The 19,295-nt window shown below is 60.5% G+C and overlaps 1 protein-coding gene across 2 annotated transcripts in view; it reads right to left on the reverse strand.

Annotated features, from left to right (window-relative positions):
• Positions 1-11,267, reverse strand: part of EDAR (ectodysplasin A receptor) — a 15,692-nt gene extending 4,425 nt beyond the window's left edge. Inside the window, exons 1-6 of one of the 2 annotated variants that reach the window (XM_024757981.1) lie at positions 11,217-11,267; positions 10,598-10,720; positions 10,061-10,242; positions 6,249-6,334; positions 1,379-1,465; positions 1-109 (exon numbers count right to left, since the gene is read on the reverse strand). The exon at positions 1-109 is cut by the window's left edge and continues 189 nt beyond it. In XM_024757981.1, the coding sequence (XP_024613749.1) occupies positions 1-109; positions 1,379-1,465; positions 6,249-6,334; positions 10,061-10,242; positions 10,598-10,720; positions 11,217-11,267 (638 nt within the window). Of the gene's footprint in view, positions 113-1,378; positions 1,466-6,248; positions 9,749-10,060; positions 10,243-10,597; positions 10,721-11,216 lie in introns of those variants that run through there. The other variant, XM_024757982.1, reaches the window with a different exon arrangement.
• Between the last annotated feature and the right edge of the window lie 8,028 nt (positions 11,268-19,295).

A 19,295-nucleotide genomic window follows, 5' to 3' on the forward strand; every position in this document is an offset into this window, starting at 1 on the left:
GCCTTCAGGATGTAGAACATGATGATGAGGACGAGGGCGACGGCCATGGTGAAGATGGTGGACATGGCGATGACCAGGGCCGTGGCCAGGTGTCCTTGGCCCGAGAGCTCTGCTGCGGTCGGGAGAGAAGGCCGTGACTCGGGGCTCGGGCCGCCCTGCGAGGCCGCGGCCCCGGTGAGCAGTGGCCCTGCCGCTGACCCTCCAGGGGACCCTCGGGATCCAAAACGCTGGCTTCGTCTGAGAAACGAGCGCTAAAAGTCCGCTCCGGCCGTCACGTCGGGACCGCCCGTCCGGCCCCCTTGCTGGCCAGCGGCGGTGGATGCCCAGGTTGCTCCCGGGTGTTTGCTCTCGGTTCTACTTCTTTGGGGACCCAGCAGGTGGGTGTGGAGAGAAGGGGGCTCATGAGCTAAACTGTCCTGAAGACAGTTCAATCCAAGATTTTTCCCAGCAAGAGCCGGGGTGGAAGCGTCGCCTCCGAGGGCCGAGACTTGATCCCCGGTGTGGCTCCAGCTTCTCCTGCAGCCTCGGGCTCAGTGTGCCCAGGGCCCAGGCAGAGGCGTGCCCAGGCTGCCACGCACCTCCTCTGCTCGTCTCCCCAAAAAGGGGAGACCGGTCCTAATTCTCTGAGGGAACCAAGCAAGACCCACTCTCCCGAAGCAGGATCCAGGTACCCAGGCCCCCGGCCCCCAGAGGGAGGCCTGCCCCTCTTTGTTAAAAGGCACTAGAGCCGGTAGCCAGGCGCTGCCCCTCCGGGTGGGGTGCATCTGGGTGGTCCTCGTGTTTTCCTTTCCTCTGTGCTGGTGCCACCTCCGTCCTGGAGGAAGTGAGGTCCAGAACTTAAGCTAAGTTCCTGCCTCGGTGCTCCGTGTGAATGCAGGGGTCAGGCTGGTGGGCCGCGCGCCCTGGCATTCTGAGACGTGGGCCCGGAACGTGCTTCCCAACCGGGCAGCACGGGAACAAGCTCCAGTCTTGCTCCGAGAGACACCAAGGCCAGGGTTCTGCAGCCCCCCAGCCTTGAGGACTTGGGGGTGAAGCACAGTTACTGGAAACAAGTATTAAAGTGTTGGGTGGGCAGGTTCATTTGAAAGCCAGCAAGGCTCCCTGGAGTCAGGCCCAAAGCCCCGGGGGCTGGCCTCCCCTCCGGCTCCCTGCTGCGTACACCTGAGTCACCAGCGTGGTCCAAGGGGCCCCGGCACCCGTGGAGGGATCGGCTCACCTCCTTGCAGAGAAAGTTGCTAACTTCCAGCAGCCAGGGCCCGAGCGTGACTGACATGCAAGGGGAGTGATCCGAGGTGGAGAAGGTCCTGTTCTGATGGCCCTCCTGTCCCCCCTGCCCACTCTCGGCCACCCCTTGGGGCCGGCACCCTCGCCGCCTTACCTTTGTGGACGAGCTGGGACGGGGACAGGGTGCTACTGCCGGGCGTGCGCGGGAAGCTGGCAGGGACTCCCGAGACGGCTCCCACACCTGTGGGGACGGCGGTGACAATGGGTCCCTCGAAAGGACCCGGCTGCCCCAGCCTTGGAGACAGAGCACAGGCTGCAGGCTGAGCGCCCCCGGCCCCAGGGATCCAGAATTCTCATGAGGAAGGGGCTGGGCCGGGGGCCCTTCACCTCTCAGAGCTCATGACAACCCTACAGAGTGCCCGGACCTCGCGGGCGGTGTTGCTCCCTACGTGGGACACACGGGTTCACAGCTGCTCAATCCGAGGGATTCAGACTCGGTCCCCACGAGCACCCGTGGGGAGGAGAGAAGCAGGTGTGTGCACGCCTGTCTGGGGGGAGACACCTGAGGGATTCCTTCCATTGCATCGAACAGGGACGTTCTTGTAATACTTTTTCTAGTTATAAAACGAATACAGGCTCGTGATTTAACATCTGGAAAATAGCAGAACCCAAGAAAGAAGGGAAAGGATCACCCATAGCCTCACGGTCTAAAGTTGACATTTTGATGTATTTCCCTCTAGAATTTTCCTCTGATAACGTTTTCGAAACAGTTGTGACCGAACGGTTTAAGAACAGAGATGAGGTTTCCTTCCCTCAAAACTGTGGAGCACAAACCTGGCTCCTTCGTGAACGGTGTCGCAGAGTCTGGTTCTGGGGTCGGCTGAGTCAGCAGCGGTTTGTCCTGTTAAATCGCCCGGACGGTAGAACTTCCTTAGGTCAGACTGAGCTTTGTGATTCGTAAAGAGGACCATGTTTTAATACGTTTCCTCCTGCCTGGCTTCTGTCTCTCCGGGTCCGGGGTCATTCGCGGCTCGGGTTTCCCTGAGTGAGGACAGGTGCGCGAGGCCCCCGTGTCCACAGCCGGCCATCCTGGCCCTGCAGAACCTGGGCAGCTCTGGAGGTGGGCGGGTGGAGAGGGTGGAGGCTGGGCAGGACAGGCAGTGAGGGACTGGCCCCGAGTGACCGCACTTCTGTTTGTTTGGAGACCCTCGCGGGGGGGAGGGGGGAGGACACGTGGTCCCCGCAGCCCGACCGGGCCGCTGTCCCCCGGGTGGCCTCCCTCATCTGTAAAACACCCCCGGCTGCTCAGGTGTCCCAGGACCAGAGGCGCCTCCGTTGGAGATTTCAGCTCCTGCAGCCCAGGGCCTTCACTCCTATGAGCTGCCGACCTTTGCCCTTTGCCCCCTGCCCTCTGCACAGGGCGGGGCAGCCCCTTCCCCACGCCAGGCTCACGCCCGCGGTCCCCGCCACTGCCAACTGCTGGCCCTCGGGTGAGTCCTAGCTCTCCTGCTGAGAGGGGCGCGGGAGGCCGCGGTGGGTCTTCACATCCTCTCCCAGGTGGGCTCCTGAATGCGTCCAGGGCCTAGAGGGACGTCCCTCGGCCTTTCCCCCACCCACCAATGTCCGACACATCTGGTGACTGAAGCCAGAAGCACCACCTGATTTCCTTTCAAAAGCTGGGAACCAGACCATCTGTCTAAGGGGCTTGAGGCAGCTGAAGCCGTGTCTCAGGAAGACAAATCCCCGTGGGCTCTGCGTGTGGGTGTTTGTAGTCTCCGTCTGTTCCTGTCCCTCTCTGCTGGGCTTGCCCATGCGGCTGGTGACGGGCTTGGGGACACAGACGCGCCCAGGCCTGTGGTCTAGAGAGGGACAGCCAGAGCTGCCTGCGGCTGGACTTACGAGATGCCTCTGCCCCCCGATGGGAGGGGCTGGCACACAGTGACCACATCCCCTGCCCAGCAGGTGCCCCGCCCCTGCCAGGTGGCAGCTGGGCCTCTGCCCTGATTCATGACACCCCCAGGGGCCTCCAGCTGGTGTCACCTGCACAGCCCTGGGATCCTCGCTGATCTCCAGTGGATCAGACGGACTGTTCTGGGCACACTGAGGGGTGGGGAGGCTGCGTGGCCGGTGGGCGTCTCTGTGGGCGGGCGCCCTCGGGACAGCGCCACCGGGACCCTGCACAGCCGAGTCTCTGAGTCCCCGTCCCAGGCTCTGCTCCGGTCCCACGAGGACTGACTCGGCACCAGCACCCGTATTTGGTGTCGAGAGGTTTCTGTCCATCCAGCACGTGCCTCCCGGGCTGGCTCCTGAGACGAGAATGCTCCTCGGGGTTGGGTGGTCAGCGGGTCCGTCCCTCCACCCACAATGGAGCAAGGAGGAGGCGTTTTGTAACCGGGATGAGGCGAGGCAGGAGACCCCAGAGGAGAGCAGGCGGGTCCGGGTCCGGGTCCGGGTCTGCGCGGCCCTCCACTGGGTGGGGGTCGTGCTCTGGGGACTGAGAGCACCGAGCACATGGCTTAGTGTGGCCGCACCTCCACGCCGGGGTTGGGGGGCGCGGGCGGCCCTTGGTCTCTTAATCCACAAGCTGTGGATACTCCGGTTTGTATCAGAGTCTGGCTGGGATCCTCCATGTAGGGCACAGTTTGGATTTTCAGGGACGACTGATGGACTCGTATGGCTTCATGGGGTGGCCCCGGTGCAGAGGCTGGGGTAGCGGCAGAGCACCAGGGCCTGGCTGCTCTCGGGGGACGCAGCTTGGACCCCACGGGAGCTGCGACAGGAGCAGGCGACGGGTGTGCGCCCTCCCAGCTGAGAAGCTCTGCCTTAAGAAACAGCTGGAATCCTGCCGCTGGGGCCAAGGCTTCACCTTTGCGCGGCAGCACTGCTGGGCAGAGAGCTGGCCCTGGACCGGGCGCCTCGGGCACCTTTGTCCCTACCATGCTGGACGGGGGTCGGGGTGTCCCCCTGACAGACGAGGACACTGGGGCACGAAGTCAAGGACCTTTCCAGGAGTGGGAACTCATCGCGAGGCTGCGCCGTGCAGAGGCCTCTTTCTTCAAGGGCGGGCACTGCGCGCAGGGAGGGGGCACACCCAGGGCTCGGCCTGCAGGACGGCTTCCCGCGGCCTGGCCTGGCTGGGCTGCTCCAGCACCGAGACGTGGGGCCTGTGTCACACGCTGCCCTGAGGTCCGTGCCATGCTCTTTGACGTGGTCTGTAGGGTCCACTGTCCAGCAACCTGGGGTGTCAAGGGGCTGGCTTCACGGGGGTCCGGCCCAGGTGATCACATCCAACCAAAGGCTGGAGGCAAGGGGCTCTGGGCTCCCGACCGGTGGGACCCAGGCATCCAGCCGGTGACTCCGGGGACCTGACCAACTCCTGGCTTTCCCGGGATGGGGCTGCTGGCAGCCCCGTGAGTTGGTCACTATCAGCCTTTCTGGCCCTGTCTGCTGACCCCTGAGCAGAAGCCCCAGATAAAAGGTTGGCACAGAGGAAGGTGCAGACCCCAGAGGTGGAGCCCACCCTGGAGACCCCCTACCCAGCAGGCTCCACTCCCCACGTAAGCCCACAAAGCCTCTTGGCTGCATCTCCCCATTTCCCAGAGGGACAAACAGAGGTCAGGTGACTTTCAAGGTTGCACAGCAGGACTCCGGGTCCCCTGACTCTCAGCTTCCCTTCCTTGCTGGCCTCCTTCAGGGCTGGATCCTGCGAACCCACTGGGGGCCGCTCTTGAGATAAGCAGTTAATTACGGGCTGGGGGCCGGGGGTTACGCGCTCATTGTCGAAGTCTGCTGGATTCGGGGACTCTGCTGTCTTTCCCCGTGTTGGAGGAGAGGAGGGGCTGCTTCCCGGGCTGAGAGCTCTCCGGCTTCCGGGTGGCTAGTGGGGTCGCCCCTGGACGAGGACACAGGCCCCGTGAGCTTTCAGATGAAGGCCCATGGGGAAGAGCTGCACGAATCCCAGGTTCCACAGCAAAGAGCTTTTTCTCAGTAGGTGGGGGAGTGTCTGCCGTCTTCCCAGATAGGACTTCATCCCAAAGCCCCCTGGGATTGACCTGTTTAGATTCCCCAGCAGAAGCCACAGACGTGGCAGCCTAGGCCTCTGGCCCTCCTCTAATTTGTGAATTAATTAGCATCTGGCTGGGTGGGAAAGCTCAGCTTTAAAGACGTGCAAACTGTCCTTGCCAGGTTCATCTACTTAAGGACTCTGGATGGGAGGGAACGCCCTCCCACAGCCCAAGGCATCTCCTCCAGCAGATCCCGAGGGCAGGAGCCCTCCTCCCCTTCCTCCTGGTGCTTTCAGGAGGCAGGCCCTTGTTCTAGTCTCCCTGACAAGATGTTGTGAGAAAGCTGGGTGGGCAGGGCCCCAGTGCAGACCCTCAAGCTCTCTGGAATGGGAGCAGGGCCGCATGCAGCCCAGGACCAGACCCCCACTTCCCTCCCGGCCGTCCCGTCGTCCATCCGTCCACCTGTCCCACCTTGTTCGTATCTCTCCCGACCACAGACCCGAGAGGCCACACACCGCCTTCTCTGAAGCAGAGATTCCTGGCCCTTCCTCATAAATGGACGCCCGAGAACATCAAACCAAAATTAGAGCAGGAAAGAAGCAGCCCGAGGTGAGATTCTAAACTTGAGAGGCTGTTTACGGCACGTGCGTTGTGATCAATCCTCATATTCCCTTGGCCTCGTCTGGTTTATAAAACACATGTGAGAACTCACCACTGCTGAGCCCTTTGCAGCATTCAACAAAACACCTCGGCATTGTGGGTGTTTGCAAAGATCTTGAGAGATGGATGGTCCACGTTACGGATGAGAAAACTGAGGCTCACAGAGGTCCTGCACTGGTGCTGACCTGCATCTGACTCGTGGTTCTGCCACTGCAACCCTGCCCGCCCCGTGGACCTGCAGCCTGCCGCCGGCGCAGATCATCTCTGTGCCCTCACGGTCACGAGCCAGGGTGGGAAGCTCCCGCATAACGTGAGGTATCGGAGCTGAGCCGGGACCGCTGCCGGGGCGCAGACACTCACATTCCTTGGTGTTGGGGGGCGCCAGCAGGCAGGAGTAGCAGACCATGCCGTAGATGTTCCGAGGCCTGTTCTCCAACATGTAGTAGCTGCGGGGCAGACAGAAGACAAAGCAGACAGGTGAGCAGGCGTGAGCACGGCGCGTGCTGACCACCCGGCACGCCCGCCACCAAAGCCGGACACGGGGGAGGGCGGGCAGGTCCCTCGGAGGAGGAGTACCCCGGCAGCACGGGCACAGCCTGCAGCCTGGCGGCATTACGGGCAGGGGTGTCTAGGTGAGACCCTCCCCCGCCCTGGCCCTCCTCCGTCTTCCTGGCACACAGGCCCCTGCTGGGGAGGCTGTCTGAGCTGTGCCCCAGCCTGACAAGGCTCCTGGGCCCAGCGGTGTGATGAGCTGAAGGCGCAGTGAGAAGCAGGTTCTCAGGGTTTCTAGCATGTTCCTCCAGGAGCTGTCAGGGGCCTCCTCCTAACTGGGCCTGCATTCAACCCATCGCTGGTCTCTAGCACCTGCTGCACACCGAAATTTTCAGAAACGTTTTTCTCTTCGGGGCTCACTCGCCCTGTCCTGGGCGGGACGGGGGGTGAGGATGCAGCTCAGCTGCTTCATTTCCCTCCACCCGAAGCTGGCTGTTCCCTTAGGGCCCCGCGGCCCTCTGTCTCTGTGTAAAGGTCAGACTGCCCACACTCTGGTCTACACTGTGACCTTCCCCAGTTCTGTTTTCTGTTTGCTCCTGTTCTTCAAGGGCTGATTAAGGTGAGGGGCCCAAGACAAGACTCAATTCATACGGGGCCTCTGGAATCTTCTTCCAAGTCGACGGGGTGTAGCTTCTCCCCAAGGACCTCCTCTGCTCGGGGATCCTAGGCTAGCGGACGCTCCCTTGCCCTCCCCCCGTGCTGGCGGGCAGAAGCCACCATGAACTTCACCCCATCCTCCCTCTGTCCTAGGAGGCCCGGCAGGGAGTGGCCGCGACCAGCGGGAGCTTGTCGTGGGGAAGCAGTGAAATCCAGCCTCTCTGCGTGCTTTGTTCCCCGGCCTCCTGCACAGCCTTTCTCACAGGAAAGCCCGTGGACGGCTCCTTGTGCAGCCGGGGCCTGGCCTCCCGCTGACACACAGCGCCTGCCAAACCACAGGCAGGGACACGGCCACGCAGATCCCAGGATGCACTCGCAGGGCTGAGCCAGGTCGGAGCGGCCCGGGCGAGCCTCACCCACCCGCTTCCTGCCCTACGAAGTGGAATCATGGGAGGAGCCCATCCAGATCACGAATGTGCAGGTGACTCCGAGGTCGGACCCGAGCTCCACACCTGTCTCCATCCACGTGTTAGGTGTCCTGGTCTGGACACTAGGACCGCCTCGAATTCCACACACCCCTCCTCCATCTCCCCTCCACCTCCTGCAGCCACATCCCAGCAAGAGGCATCACCGCCCTCACGGCTGGCTGGGCAGGCATCCCACACGACCCGGTCTGCAGCTCCGTCACCAGGATCTTCCAGCTGCTCTAAAGGTTTCCTCTGCCTCTGCTCCCGCCCGCTCCCACGACTCCCCTGCCTGGTCCCGGCTCTGTCTCTTCCCCAAGCGGCCGGGTTCCTTGTTCTGGACGCAGCCCGACAGCACCCTACGTGGCCGCGAAGTCCGCAGGGGACCTGCAGCGGCACCAAGTGAAGACTTGCCATCCCTGCCCCCTGCCCATCCCCACAGCCTTGCCTGCACCTTCCGCCTGGCCACAGGGACCACAGCCCCACGGCCCCTTGTACTTTGTCTTGAGCATCTGCCTCAGACAGCCCTGTCCTCTTCTTGGCCCCCGTCCCCCGCCACTAAGGAGGGTCCTTCCTGGACCCCTAGACGACTGGGCATACCTGCCCTCACCGATTTTCCACTGCAAAGAGAGGAACAAAGTTCTCCTCTTTGTCTCACTACTACCCACCTGGTGGGCTCTCAAGTCAGAGGTTTACGAAAGTAAGTACAGGAGCTGCTAGGCTAGGTTGTGCCTGTCAGATCCGATTCTCACACCCGGAAGCTCTCAAAGTAAGTTGAGGTTTTGCAAAGAGCATTATTTTCTTCCCGAGGTGAGCAAGGCCAGGTGTGCAAGCTTTTCCTTGGCACAGCTGTAGTTAATCCTCGAAACTGCGTTTCTCTCGTGAATTATGTGTCCGCACCAATAAAAACCAGTCAAGGCAAAGACCTAGGAAGTGTATGTTACGAGGGACTGATTCCAGCCACCTAAGGTCAAGGTCCTACTGAAGTTCTCTTGTTCGGGCAGTGTCTGCACCAAGTCCTCAGCAATGCTTGTGTCACCGGTGGGAAAACCTCAATTCTACTTCTTCCGATATGTTCGTTTTGGTGGGCACAGGGCAACACAATAACCTCCACAGCTAAATGAAAGGCTGGCAGCTATAGAACTTTTATTCTTATCAAACTTTCTAAAGGAACAGACTGCTGTCCTCCCTGGGTGTAGCTACCTGTTTTTCTGCACATTGAGAAATAATGTTCCCCTGCTTCCTTTACCCGTTTGACAAATATGTTTGGATCATACTCTGTGTCAGGGACGGGGATGCGGGCCTAGCAGGCAGATACATGGCCATGCAGGTCTGCAGCTCAGGAGGCGGGTCCGAACCGAAGGCCGAAAGCTGCAGAGACTCGGGGTGGGGATGGTCACCAGCAGGGGGATGGCGGAGGAAATAGATGCTTCCCAGCATAAATTTGAACTAAGGTTAATTTCTGCAAGCTTAAAATATCTCCCTCATCTTAAAGAGTTTTTCACTTTCAATCTGTCTCTAACTTGGAGGGTCTTTGTGCACTTCCCCTTTTTTACAGACTGACGTCCACTGCTCTTGTTTGCACATAGTCTTCTTCTTTTCTGTCTCCTCTTAATTCAATACAGTGATTCCAGGTGGGAGGGGCGGGCGGATAACAAGTGACAAGCCGGCTGCGAAATATGTTCGTTTGTTCACACTGCTGCTGCTGTGACCACCGCCATCATCGCCTCATCATCACCATGACCACTGCCATCACCAGCGTGTCCATCAACATCACCTGCATCACCGCCACGACCACTGCCATCACCTCCATCATCACTTCTATCACCTTCGTCGTTACCATGACCACCGCCATCATCACTGCGTCCGTCAACACCACCTCCATCACCACCCTGACCTCCATCACTTCTATCACCACCACCTGCATCACCTCCATGACCTCTACCATTGTCACCACCACCAGTGGCCTTCACCACTGCTCTCAGTCTCTATCTGCAGCCCTTGTGAGCACAGGTTGTGTGACCACCAGGGGGAGGTAGTCACTGGGTGTCAGGGTTGTACTTTCCTTCTCCCAAGGGGAACTTACTACTGTCTTGTCTAAGAAGGAAGACTCTGTCTTTTAGGCCAATTGTGCTTTCACTTTGCTTTTTTGGGAAGACTTTTGACACATAAAATAATTGTGGTGGAATTACAGGCACCATATGTCTCAAATATTTCAATTAGTAGCTTTTTACACTAAGTTTTTTCCAGAATACTAAAAATACCAAAAATAATACATTGGTGTGGAATCTCGCTTTCCTTTCCTCCAGCGCATTCCACATGTGTTGACTCATTGAAAGTATTCAACAGATCTCCTTGATTTGAGAGCTCAGAGGCGCTATGATGACGATGTCCACTTGGGGACACACACGAGGAGCCTGGGTGGGCGGCCCATCCCGGGGAAGGTGGAGGGAGGGACCCCGACCCTGGACATGTGCGCCCCGCTGATCCGCAGGCCTGGCTGCCTGCCGTGGGACCCGGGGCGGCAGAGGAGGTGGGGCGGGGCGGCCCTGAGCTCACCCGGGCAGGCAGGGCCCACACTCGGCGTCGTGCTCCGTGTCCCCCGGCGTCAGCACCGTGGCCCGGAAGAAGCCCTCGCAGTCCTTGTGGCGCCGGCAGATCTGGTAGCCGCCCTTGGAGAACTTCTCCGCGGGGCAGGGGACGCAGCCGTAGTCCTCGTCTCTGGTGCCGTAGCCGCAGGACTGGCCGGGGACGGGGACACAGGTGAGTCAGCGGCCGCGCCCGCCATGACCCGATGGCGGTCCCTCTGAGCCCTCCTGCCCCGCGGCGCCCGGCCCCACGCTGCCGCTCCCGCCGGGTCCCGGATAAACTCAAGCCGGTGGAGCTGCAGGCCTGGGCGCCCGACTCTCGGGGCTGCGCGAGGACCCCAAATACCGCAGCCGCCTGGGGGCTCCCGGACCCGAGATCACCGCGTGGAGCTCGTCCGGAGGAGGAGAGGCCGCGTCCAGGCCGCCAGCCACGCGGGGCAGGACGCCGCCCCCTCCCCCGCGCCTGCGCTTCTTACACTTCCGGGGCGGGCGCGGCGCGGGGTCTTACCAGGTAGGGCTCCTCCCCCGGCCCGCACGGGGGACACTCGTGGCACAGACCCGCGGTCTGGTTGTAGAACTCGTTCTCGCCGCAGGTGGCGTCCTCCGCTCCAGCCCAGCATGCCAGGGACGCCTGCCTCGAGGAAGGGTCTCCTTTGGCCTCCACGCGCCCTGGGAGACGCCCCCCAACTCGGGGTCGTCTTCCGGAGGTTGTGGCGGAAGGACCTGGCGGGGCCCTGCGGCCCCCGGCGCCGATTTGGCGACTTCGGTAATGACCAGGCAGCCCCCGCCCTGCTGTCGTAGGCTCCATCCCAAACGCTCCACCCCAGGAGCTCCCCCGACTACCCTCCCCACGGCCCTCGACTCCTGGGGAGCCCGGGGGGTTGGCTTCCCCCGCTCCGTGGCTGCAGGAGCGCAGAGCACGCGGCCGGCGAGGGGAGCTCCGAGCAGCGGCCACCTCGGGCCCGGGGCCAGTCCGGGCTTTGCTGGCGCCTTGGAGAGCGCGGTGAAGGGGGTGTGTGCTCGCCCGTGTCGCTGCCACACAAACAGGCCAAGAAGGACACGGCTGGTGAAGGGCACGGCCGGGTGGAGCTCCCACTGGAACCTACCCAGGTGCCCTGGCCACTTACCACCAGGATGGGCAGCCAGGCCATCCGTGTGCTGCCTCTCCTGTGGGCCATTCTCTCCCGAGGGGTCACCTGAAAGACACACTTCACCTGTGCGGGGGCTGCAGGCGAGGGCTGCTCCGGGACCCCGGCCCCGCCCAGCCCCACCTTCACTGCCCCCGGGTCTGAGGGCCTCCCGGCAGGCGCAGCAGAAATGAATACGCCCTAAAAGAAAAGGCAGGTTTTAAGCTGAGCCCCAGGCCCCTTGGACAGCCTCCACCCACGGTCCCCGTAGCATCGTGCCCTCCCGGGGAAAGAGCTCCAGAGACGAAGGACCAGAGCCCACTGAGGGCCGATGCACAAGCCCAGGGTAATGGCCACTCTCCTGCTCGGAGGGTCTGAAGAAGCAGGTCCTGATCCCCCAGCCGCGGGGGCGCCCTGAGAGAGGTCAGAACCCAGACCACCCATTGCCCCCGCCTCCTGCCGCCCCTGCCCGATGTGAGCTTCCTCCCTGGCACCCGTTGGAGCCATTCAGAGCACACTTGGGTCTGACCCTGTAGTTTTACAGTTGAGACAGCTGAGGCCCAGATAGGTCAGGGGCTGGCCCAAGGCCACACAGCTGCCACACGGATGGGGCGACCGCAGCCCGCTTCACCAACCAAACCAATGCCCTGCTGTCATTGTCACTTCTCCTTTTTCAGGATCAGAGGCCTGTGTTTCCGACGCACAGCGATTTAACCTGGGAGCCTGGTGCACGGAGCGATGCTGGGCTCACCTGGTGTTCCTCGTTCCCCAGCAGCCACATTCGGGCCACTGCTGTCTCGCCTGGACACGGGGTTTGAATTCGTGACAAAAGAACACACCCCGTTCTAACGCTGGCCTGTGGGGGAACTTCCAGAATCAACCACCGACTCAGACCAGAGGTCAGCTCATCTCGGGAAGCCCCCAAGGTCACCCCCACCCCTAGTCCCCTTGGCGACCACCGTTGGTCACGGAAACCCACAATCCCCACCCACGCAGAGACGGAGCAGGTGCCTCGAGCCATAGCCCTGACGCAGGGACCCACTCCTGCTCTGGGGACCTCGTGTGTACAGATCAGGTTCCTCAGGGCCCCGGGAGAAAAGCTGCCACGAGATCACTGTTGGAGAAAGTTGGGGGTCAGGGAAGGGCGGAGGCAGCCGGCGCTGTGAGACGGGCCTTCTTTTCTAAACCGCCAGGACTCTGCTCAGTGAGACTTTTGGGGGAAATGCACTTTCGGGAGAAGCACCCAACACACACACACGTGGCCAGCGGCCGGGCCGGGGCCGTCCCGGGAACTCTGCGTCCAGCCGCCTCCCACCCTGGCGGGCCGTCCGAGCGGCCCCGTCGGCCTCCTGACCCCACGCTCCCCACGCGAAGGGGGTCGGTGAGGTCCAGGTGGGGCCGTGGGAGTCGGTGCTTGTTCATCACTCTCACAAGCGCCATCCTGTGGGCCACCGGCCCAGGGGGTGCAGGGCAGGCTCGGCTTCCCCAGAGGCGGCTCCGGCTGGTTTGTAAAGCTCCCCACACACGTGGAAGCAGTTCTGCAGCAACAGCCTCTGGCCTTCCAACAAAGACTTCTTGGCAGGGAGGGAGGAGAGAGGAGTGACCGCGGATTGAGGGAGGTTATGGGGAGCGACCCCTTTCCACGAATTAGGGGTGGACCTGTGAGCTGTGTGACCAGGAGGAGAGGCAGGACGGTTTGGGGAGGATGCCCCGACGACCCCAGGGAGAGACGCGGGGTGGCGGGCAGGGCCCTGGGGCTGAGATCCTTCCGGATCGCTCCCCTGTTGGCCTCTCACCCCAGTAACATCGGGTGGCTCTGGGGAGGGGTTGGTTTTCTGAAACCTACTGAAGAGACACAAAGAGTGCCTTCCCCACGTTCCCACACACAGTCCTGCACTCAGAGCTACGTTTATGGTTGCAAACACCAAGTGGATGCGGCTAGATTAAAGCACCAGCCACCTGGTGGTGAACTCCTGGATGTTTTCCTTCCAGCAAAGAGCAAGCTGGGGCCGGTAGGGAGGCGAGGGGACCGGGTCTGCTCCTGCCAGGTGGGGAGGGAAGGTGCAAACAAAGGCCGGAACTTAGGAACCGGCCCCTGGGTCAGCCAGCCTGGGTCGGGATGGTGGGTTTCCCTTGCCGGCAGCCCTGGGGCCCTTCCAAGGACAAGGCCAAGGGTTTCTAACTTAACTGACTTCTAAATATAGCTGCACCTGGGAGGGCTTCCCTGTAAACCCGAGAAGGGCCGGGCCGCAGCTCAGGGCCGTCCGGGCTCCTGGATGAGCAAACCCTCGAACAAACCCTCGAACGGACGCAGAAAGCGAAGCAGAGCCTGTGGCTTTGGCTGTATTTCCATCATCAACCCCAACTGCCCAAGAAGGAAGGGGGTCAGGAAGGGAGGCAAGGGCAGTGCCCGGGCAGGAGTGCAGCCCCGAGGTCTGAGCCGTCACAGAGGGTGGCCCTGCCCCAGCAGTGCCTGGGAGCTGTTGGAGCCAAGTGGCTCCCCGTCGTGACCCCCGGTTGTTTTCATATGTTTGTCATATGTCCAGGGTCTCAGACCACAACTGCTGTCACAGCCTGAGGGAGGGGCCATGCCATGGGTGCCACGGGGCCCAGGCCGCATGGTGGGAACAGTGCAAGAAAGGCCGACAGAAACTCATCAGTGGAGGTGTGCCGAGGACTTGACACATGCATGCACACACACACGCGCACACACACTTGCACAGCCATGCTCACACACTCACAGGTACATGCACGCACCTTGAACGTCAACTTAATGTTAGTAATGACTGTTGCTGGGTGGCAAAAGTAGAATTTTTTTGTTGCTTTGTTCTTCATACTTTTATACTGATCGATTATTTTTTTTTCCTACGGACATAGGCTATCTTGAAAAAATAATTATTCTAAAGCATACTCTAAAGCAATGGCATTGATATTCACACACACGTGAAATATTTGATGATTTTGCTTTCCAGTTAATGGGAGAACAGGGCTACCGTGAGGCCAGTTTTCCCATCCTACAAAGTGTTGTGTTGGTAGAGGCCTGTGTCCCGTCCGTCAGAACACCACCTGGCGCATCCAGTTACCCACCGTGACCACCTCCTCCTGCTGCCGTGCTCCTCAGGACCAGCCTCAGAACCAGCGCGTGACTCACTTTACTTTTTTTCCTAACAATTGTGATGACATCCCTACTCTTGCCCATAAACAAGAATCATTTGAGGTTGGAGGACTGGTTCGGGGCTGCGGGAAATAATCTTGTCAGCTGGAGAGCCCACATAAGTGACATCCACTCCCGCCAGCCCTGAGTGCCACACGGGAAACATGTTCTCATTTCTTCCCTAACTCCGGAGTGACTCAGCGGAAACAGTGCCGGACACAGCCTGTGATTTCTCATGGGCTAGGTCTTCATGCTGCCTTAGAGGCAGATGGGGCTGGAAATGACCTCAGGATGACATGCCCCTTCCATATTAAAGGCCTGTGAGCTGACTGAGGCCAGTCCCTTCACGTCCTGAGGCTTCTGAAGACTCTGGTGTGTCTGGGAGCAGCTGGAACTCCTGCCTCTGGAACTGTGGGCGCAGCGAGCGGGACAGATCCATCGTCGATGCTCACGGTCACGGGCTCCACCGCGGCCACGGTGCCCTGGCGACTTCCAGCCACAGGACGGTGCCTCCTGGCTGGGGAGCTGCTGCCACGGGTGCAGCAGAGCTGACAACAGCCTCTAAGACCGAGTTTCTTGACAAGGGCTGAAGCCAGTCAGCAGGTGGGCAGCAAGGGCTGGTCAGTCGGGGGGTGTGAGGGACCTTCATTCTTTCACGTTCCAACGTAAGGTGCCTGCGGGTGGGACAGGGAGACCTCACCTCCCCCGGGCTCTGGCTCCCTGCCTGACGCCTGCCGGACGCTCTCCCCTTAGCTCTGCCTGAGCTTCCCCTCGGCTCTAAGTTCCTCCGTCACCTGCTTCTCTTCTTCCCCAAGAGACTCCCTGAACTGGAGATCTGCGTGCAAGATGCTTACCAGGAGGTGGGCTTGAGAAGTGGGGCTGTGACGCAGTCCCAGCAGAGACCTCAGATTGGCTGGGGTGGGCCCACAGAGTTGCCCTGGATGGGAGCAAGGGCACCAGGACGGGCTGTGACTCGGGCGAGGCAGCTTTCTCCACCCAAGGGCAGTGGCCAGGTTGGGGGACTCAGCTGCGAGCCACCCGCCATCCATCCTCCCAGCATCTGGGAGGCACACCCCAGACTCGACTCTACCCGCATTTCTTGTGCTTCTTCCCCAGGCTGATAACTACCTACCCTGGGGGTTCCCAGCGTCCTGAGAGGATTCTGTGCAGCTTGGGGCTCTTCCTCCGAGGGCTCTTGTCTTTCCCTTCCTGCTGATTATGCCGGTTCAGTCCCCCAGCAGGAGCTGCGGTTGAATTGTCTCAGCATCTGTCCCACGTGCACGTCCAGACTAGTGGGCCCCAATTCTAGTGGCCACACCACAGGGCTGGTCCTAGGGAACCTCTAAACTTGGCGGATGATCACAAAGAGCTGAGCTTCCTGTTATTCCTCTTTTCTGGGCAACGCTGTGTCCGAGGTCAGACAAGAATTCAACCAGAGGCTTCTGTGACAATCGTTCCAACAGGTAGTGAACTTCAGGGAAATTGAAAGGAATCCGATATAAAGCAATCTTGGTGGAAGGGGGTTAGTGCTGGACCAGGGTGGGGCCTTGGGTAAGAACCCCGCTAAGAGGCTTGTTTCTTCAACTGGGAAGTGAGGGTCTCGGGCTAGACGATTTCTGTGTCCTTCCACCTCTACTAGTCCATGGTTACATGTAGGCTACACAGCGAAAGCTCTTGGCAACACTATTAATATTGGACGTCCTAAGTCTTGTCTGTTAATTCCAACATCTGGGTTGTCTCCGGCTCTGTTTCTGTCGACTGCTTTGTCCTGGATTCTTGGGTCACATTCTCCACCTCCTTCATATGTCTGGGAATGTTTTATTTCACACCGCACACTTGTAATGGTGGCTGTAGAGAATGTGCTTTATAAAATCCTTCACTTACGGCAGCCTGGGTAGCACAGGAGGCATTTCTATGGCATAAATTCTTGTCCTGGACCATTTGCTCTTCAGAACAAGGACCCTGTTCCAGGTCCAGTAGGAGGACGGGGGTGCCCTTGGCAGATGGTTCTGATAAGACCTGCGATATATGTGCTGCGATTTCCCCATCTTAATGTTTTATCATTTGAATGGCTCATTCATCAACAGAATTTCACAGATGTTCTGAAGCCGACTTGCGCTCTTCCAGGTTTGGAGAACCTGCTACTTTTGGGTCAGTGCGGCCTCTGCTACATCCACACAGCCACCAGCCCTGAAACTATGCTTGAAAAAACACTCCGCACCAACTCCTCTTGGAAAGATTGTGAAACGCACGCCTGCCCTTCCATCGTACTCAATGCCTCTTCCGCACAGACCTGCATCTCATCTGGTGTTTCACCAGCCTCAGAAGTCTCTGCCTGCTCACCTGTACCCTGTCCCTCAGTGACTTTATTTAGCCAAGGGTCACTGGGAAGATAATTATATATTTAATCTCTCGTTTCCTAACAATAGTCGTCAAACGCGGGCTCTAAATCAGACCCCGGCCGTGGGATTGATGATTCTACCAGGGTCCGTGGCCGCCACGTTCGTCACCACTTTCTGCTTGAGGTGCCCAGACTCCGAGCCTCGTATCCACAGCCCCACACCTGGATGCACTTCAGCTGAGTGAGGAAAGATGCTCTTGCCTCCAGCTGCATTTAAACCATAATTGACGGGGCATAAAAAAACCGTTTGACGCCCACGCCTCCTCTCTCACCAGGCCCACCAGGGAGCCTGCGGAGGGAAGACACCTGAGGACCCTCGCCCTCTGATGGATCCGAGTGATTCCGAAGGGAAGGATGCTGGCTTTCCTTGTGTTCCTCTGATGGGTGCAGCTGTGGTTCGGCCACATCTGCACTGAGCAAAGTACTATGTCTTTGTAACATTTTTGATCTTCATTAGTTACAGCTCAGGAAAGCGGGCCAAGGCAACCTGTCTCTTTAATGTAAACAAGATTAATTGCATGGTTCCTGCACAGAATGAACTACCAGCAGTTTAACAAAAAATGTTTGTCTTTAAGCAGGATTTGGATAAAAAAAAAAGTAAAACTGTTACAGGAAGCGCCGAAGCTGCCACATTAGCATGCCCGCGAGCCTCGCCCTCACCGTCAGCCTAAACGCACGCCCGCCTGCCCTTTCATCCTCCTCCAGGCCGGGGCTGAGGACAGGAAGGGGGGAGAAGGCCCCGCCACACAGCGCCTCCGAAGTCTGGAATGCAGCCTGGCTGTTTGAAGCCCGGGTTTACACCCAACACCTTCCCTCATGCTCGTCGTCCAGACTCGTCTGCTTTCGCATCAGCCACAGGCCGACGGGCTGGGCGCTTCATCTTGTAACGATCGCGTAATCCAAGATAAACACCCGGGATCGCTATCACTTTCATTAATAACCGTGAAATATTCCTTCCTTCAGCAGGTACAAAACCCAAACAGGCGAATGCACTCCATGGGCCGAGGCTTGCGGCAGCAGGGGGCCAAGGGCAGAGGGGCAGCTGGCGGGCACCTCACAGCCACTCTGTGGCTCCAGGACCGCGGCTGGGCGGCGGCGGAGCTGAGCCGGGCACTTGCCTCTCCGCCCGTCACCCTCCAGTTTGGGGGCCCCTGGAGTCCAGCCCGGGCCTGCGGGCTGCCCTCTGCTGGACCCCCACCCCACCACCCCCCACCACCACGGATGGGCTGGGATGCTGAGAGCTTAAGGCGCATCAGAAAGACCGGCATGGGATCGGGTCCTGCAGACTCCCGGGCGAGAGAAGGCGGTGGTTTTGCGGCAGGACGAAGGCTCAGGTCGTGAGCATCTGGGAGCTGCAGTGCTAATGAAATAGAGCCTCCCCGCTGACACGTGCCCAGGAAGCGGCCTCCGTGGCTGGAGAGCAGACACTGAGCTCAGGGACCAGGGAGGAAAGCAGTGGAGTCGGCGCCCAGCCCCATGGCTGCCAGGGGTTCCCGGCTGAGAACATGCTGGACTCAGGCCTGACGGAGTGTGTGCTGGTCGGGGGTGACGGGGGCGGAGCGTCAGCTGCAGCGAAGCCAGCGAGGGCATCCGGGGGCCGAGTCCGCTCCGGGGTCAGGGCACCCACGTGGCGGCCTGGGGCTGTGCCCTGGGGTAGGCGCTGAGCCCTCCCCAGAGAGGAAGGGGCTGGGGAGGAGAGGGACTTTCCGAGTTTGGTGACGCAGGGGCTACAGCAGCGGCCCCTGGAGGCAAGTCTGGAAAGTGGACCCCAGACCGCCTGTGGCGGAGGGGAAAGAGTCCAGGGAGGAGCCGGACGAGGGGTCACCGTGTGGCCCGTGAGGGGCCTCCCGATCGTGACAGCCTGGCGCTGCATCCCTCCGCGCCTCGCTTTTCTGGGATGAAACGACTCAAGTTGTAAGCTTTCCAGGGACCCTGGTTCCAAGGAAGTCGCCAGGCCGAGGGGCCCCTGCGAACGTGGCCCTGGAAGCGGAGGGAGTGGCCGGGCCACTGGGCTGTCTTGATGGCCGGGCCAGGCTCTCCCCCACCATGTCCTGCGTGGTCACGCAGAGCCTGGCACAGACGGTGCGGGGAAACGAGAACGACGCACCCTCTGAGATGCGGGCTTTCCCGCAGGACTTCACCCCGGGGCTCGGGCCCCTCGTAAAACACCGGCACGCGCGCGTCGAAGTGAAATAAGAGACTTACCCACGGTCGGCACCTGCGGCCTGCACTTCTTTCTGCCACATGGAACCGCACACACTGCATCCCGGTCCTGGGCAGGGTGCGAGTCGTGACCCACGAGTGAACTGATTCCACGAGGCCCTCAGGCAGGGGCTGGCAGCTGTGGACACACTGCCCCAGGGGGGACGGGCATGGAACTCCCACCAGCAACCAGGGGGGAAGGCAGCTCCGGGGAGGGGCTCCTGACCACACGCGAGCAGGCCGGGCTCCGAGGGGCAGTCCTGGCTCAGCCCCGCCTGCACGCGCACCGTGTCTCCCGGCGGTGGTTTCTCCGGCGGTAACC

This window comes from Neophocaena asiaeorientalis, unplaced genomic scaffold, assembly GCF_003031525.2.
Source record: "Neophocaena asiaeorientalis asiaeorientalis breed wild unplaced genomic scaffold, Neophocaena_asiaeorientalis_V1.1 scaffold497, whole genome shotgun sequence".
Classification (NCBI taxonomy): Eukaryota; Metazoa; Chordata; class Mammalia; order Artiodactyla; family Phocoenidae; genus Neophocaena; species Neophocaena asiaeorientalis.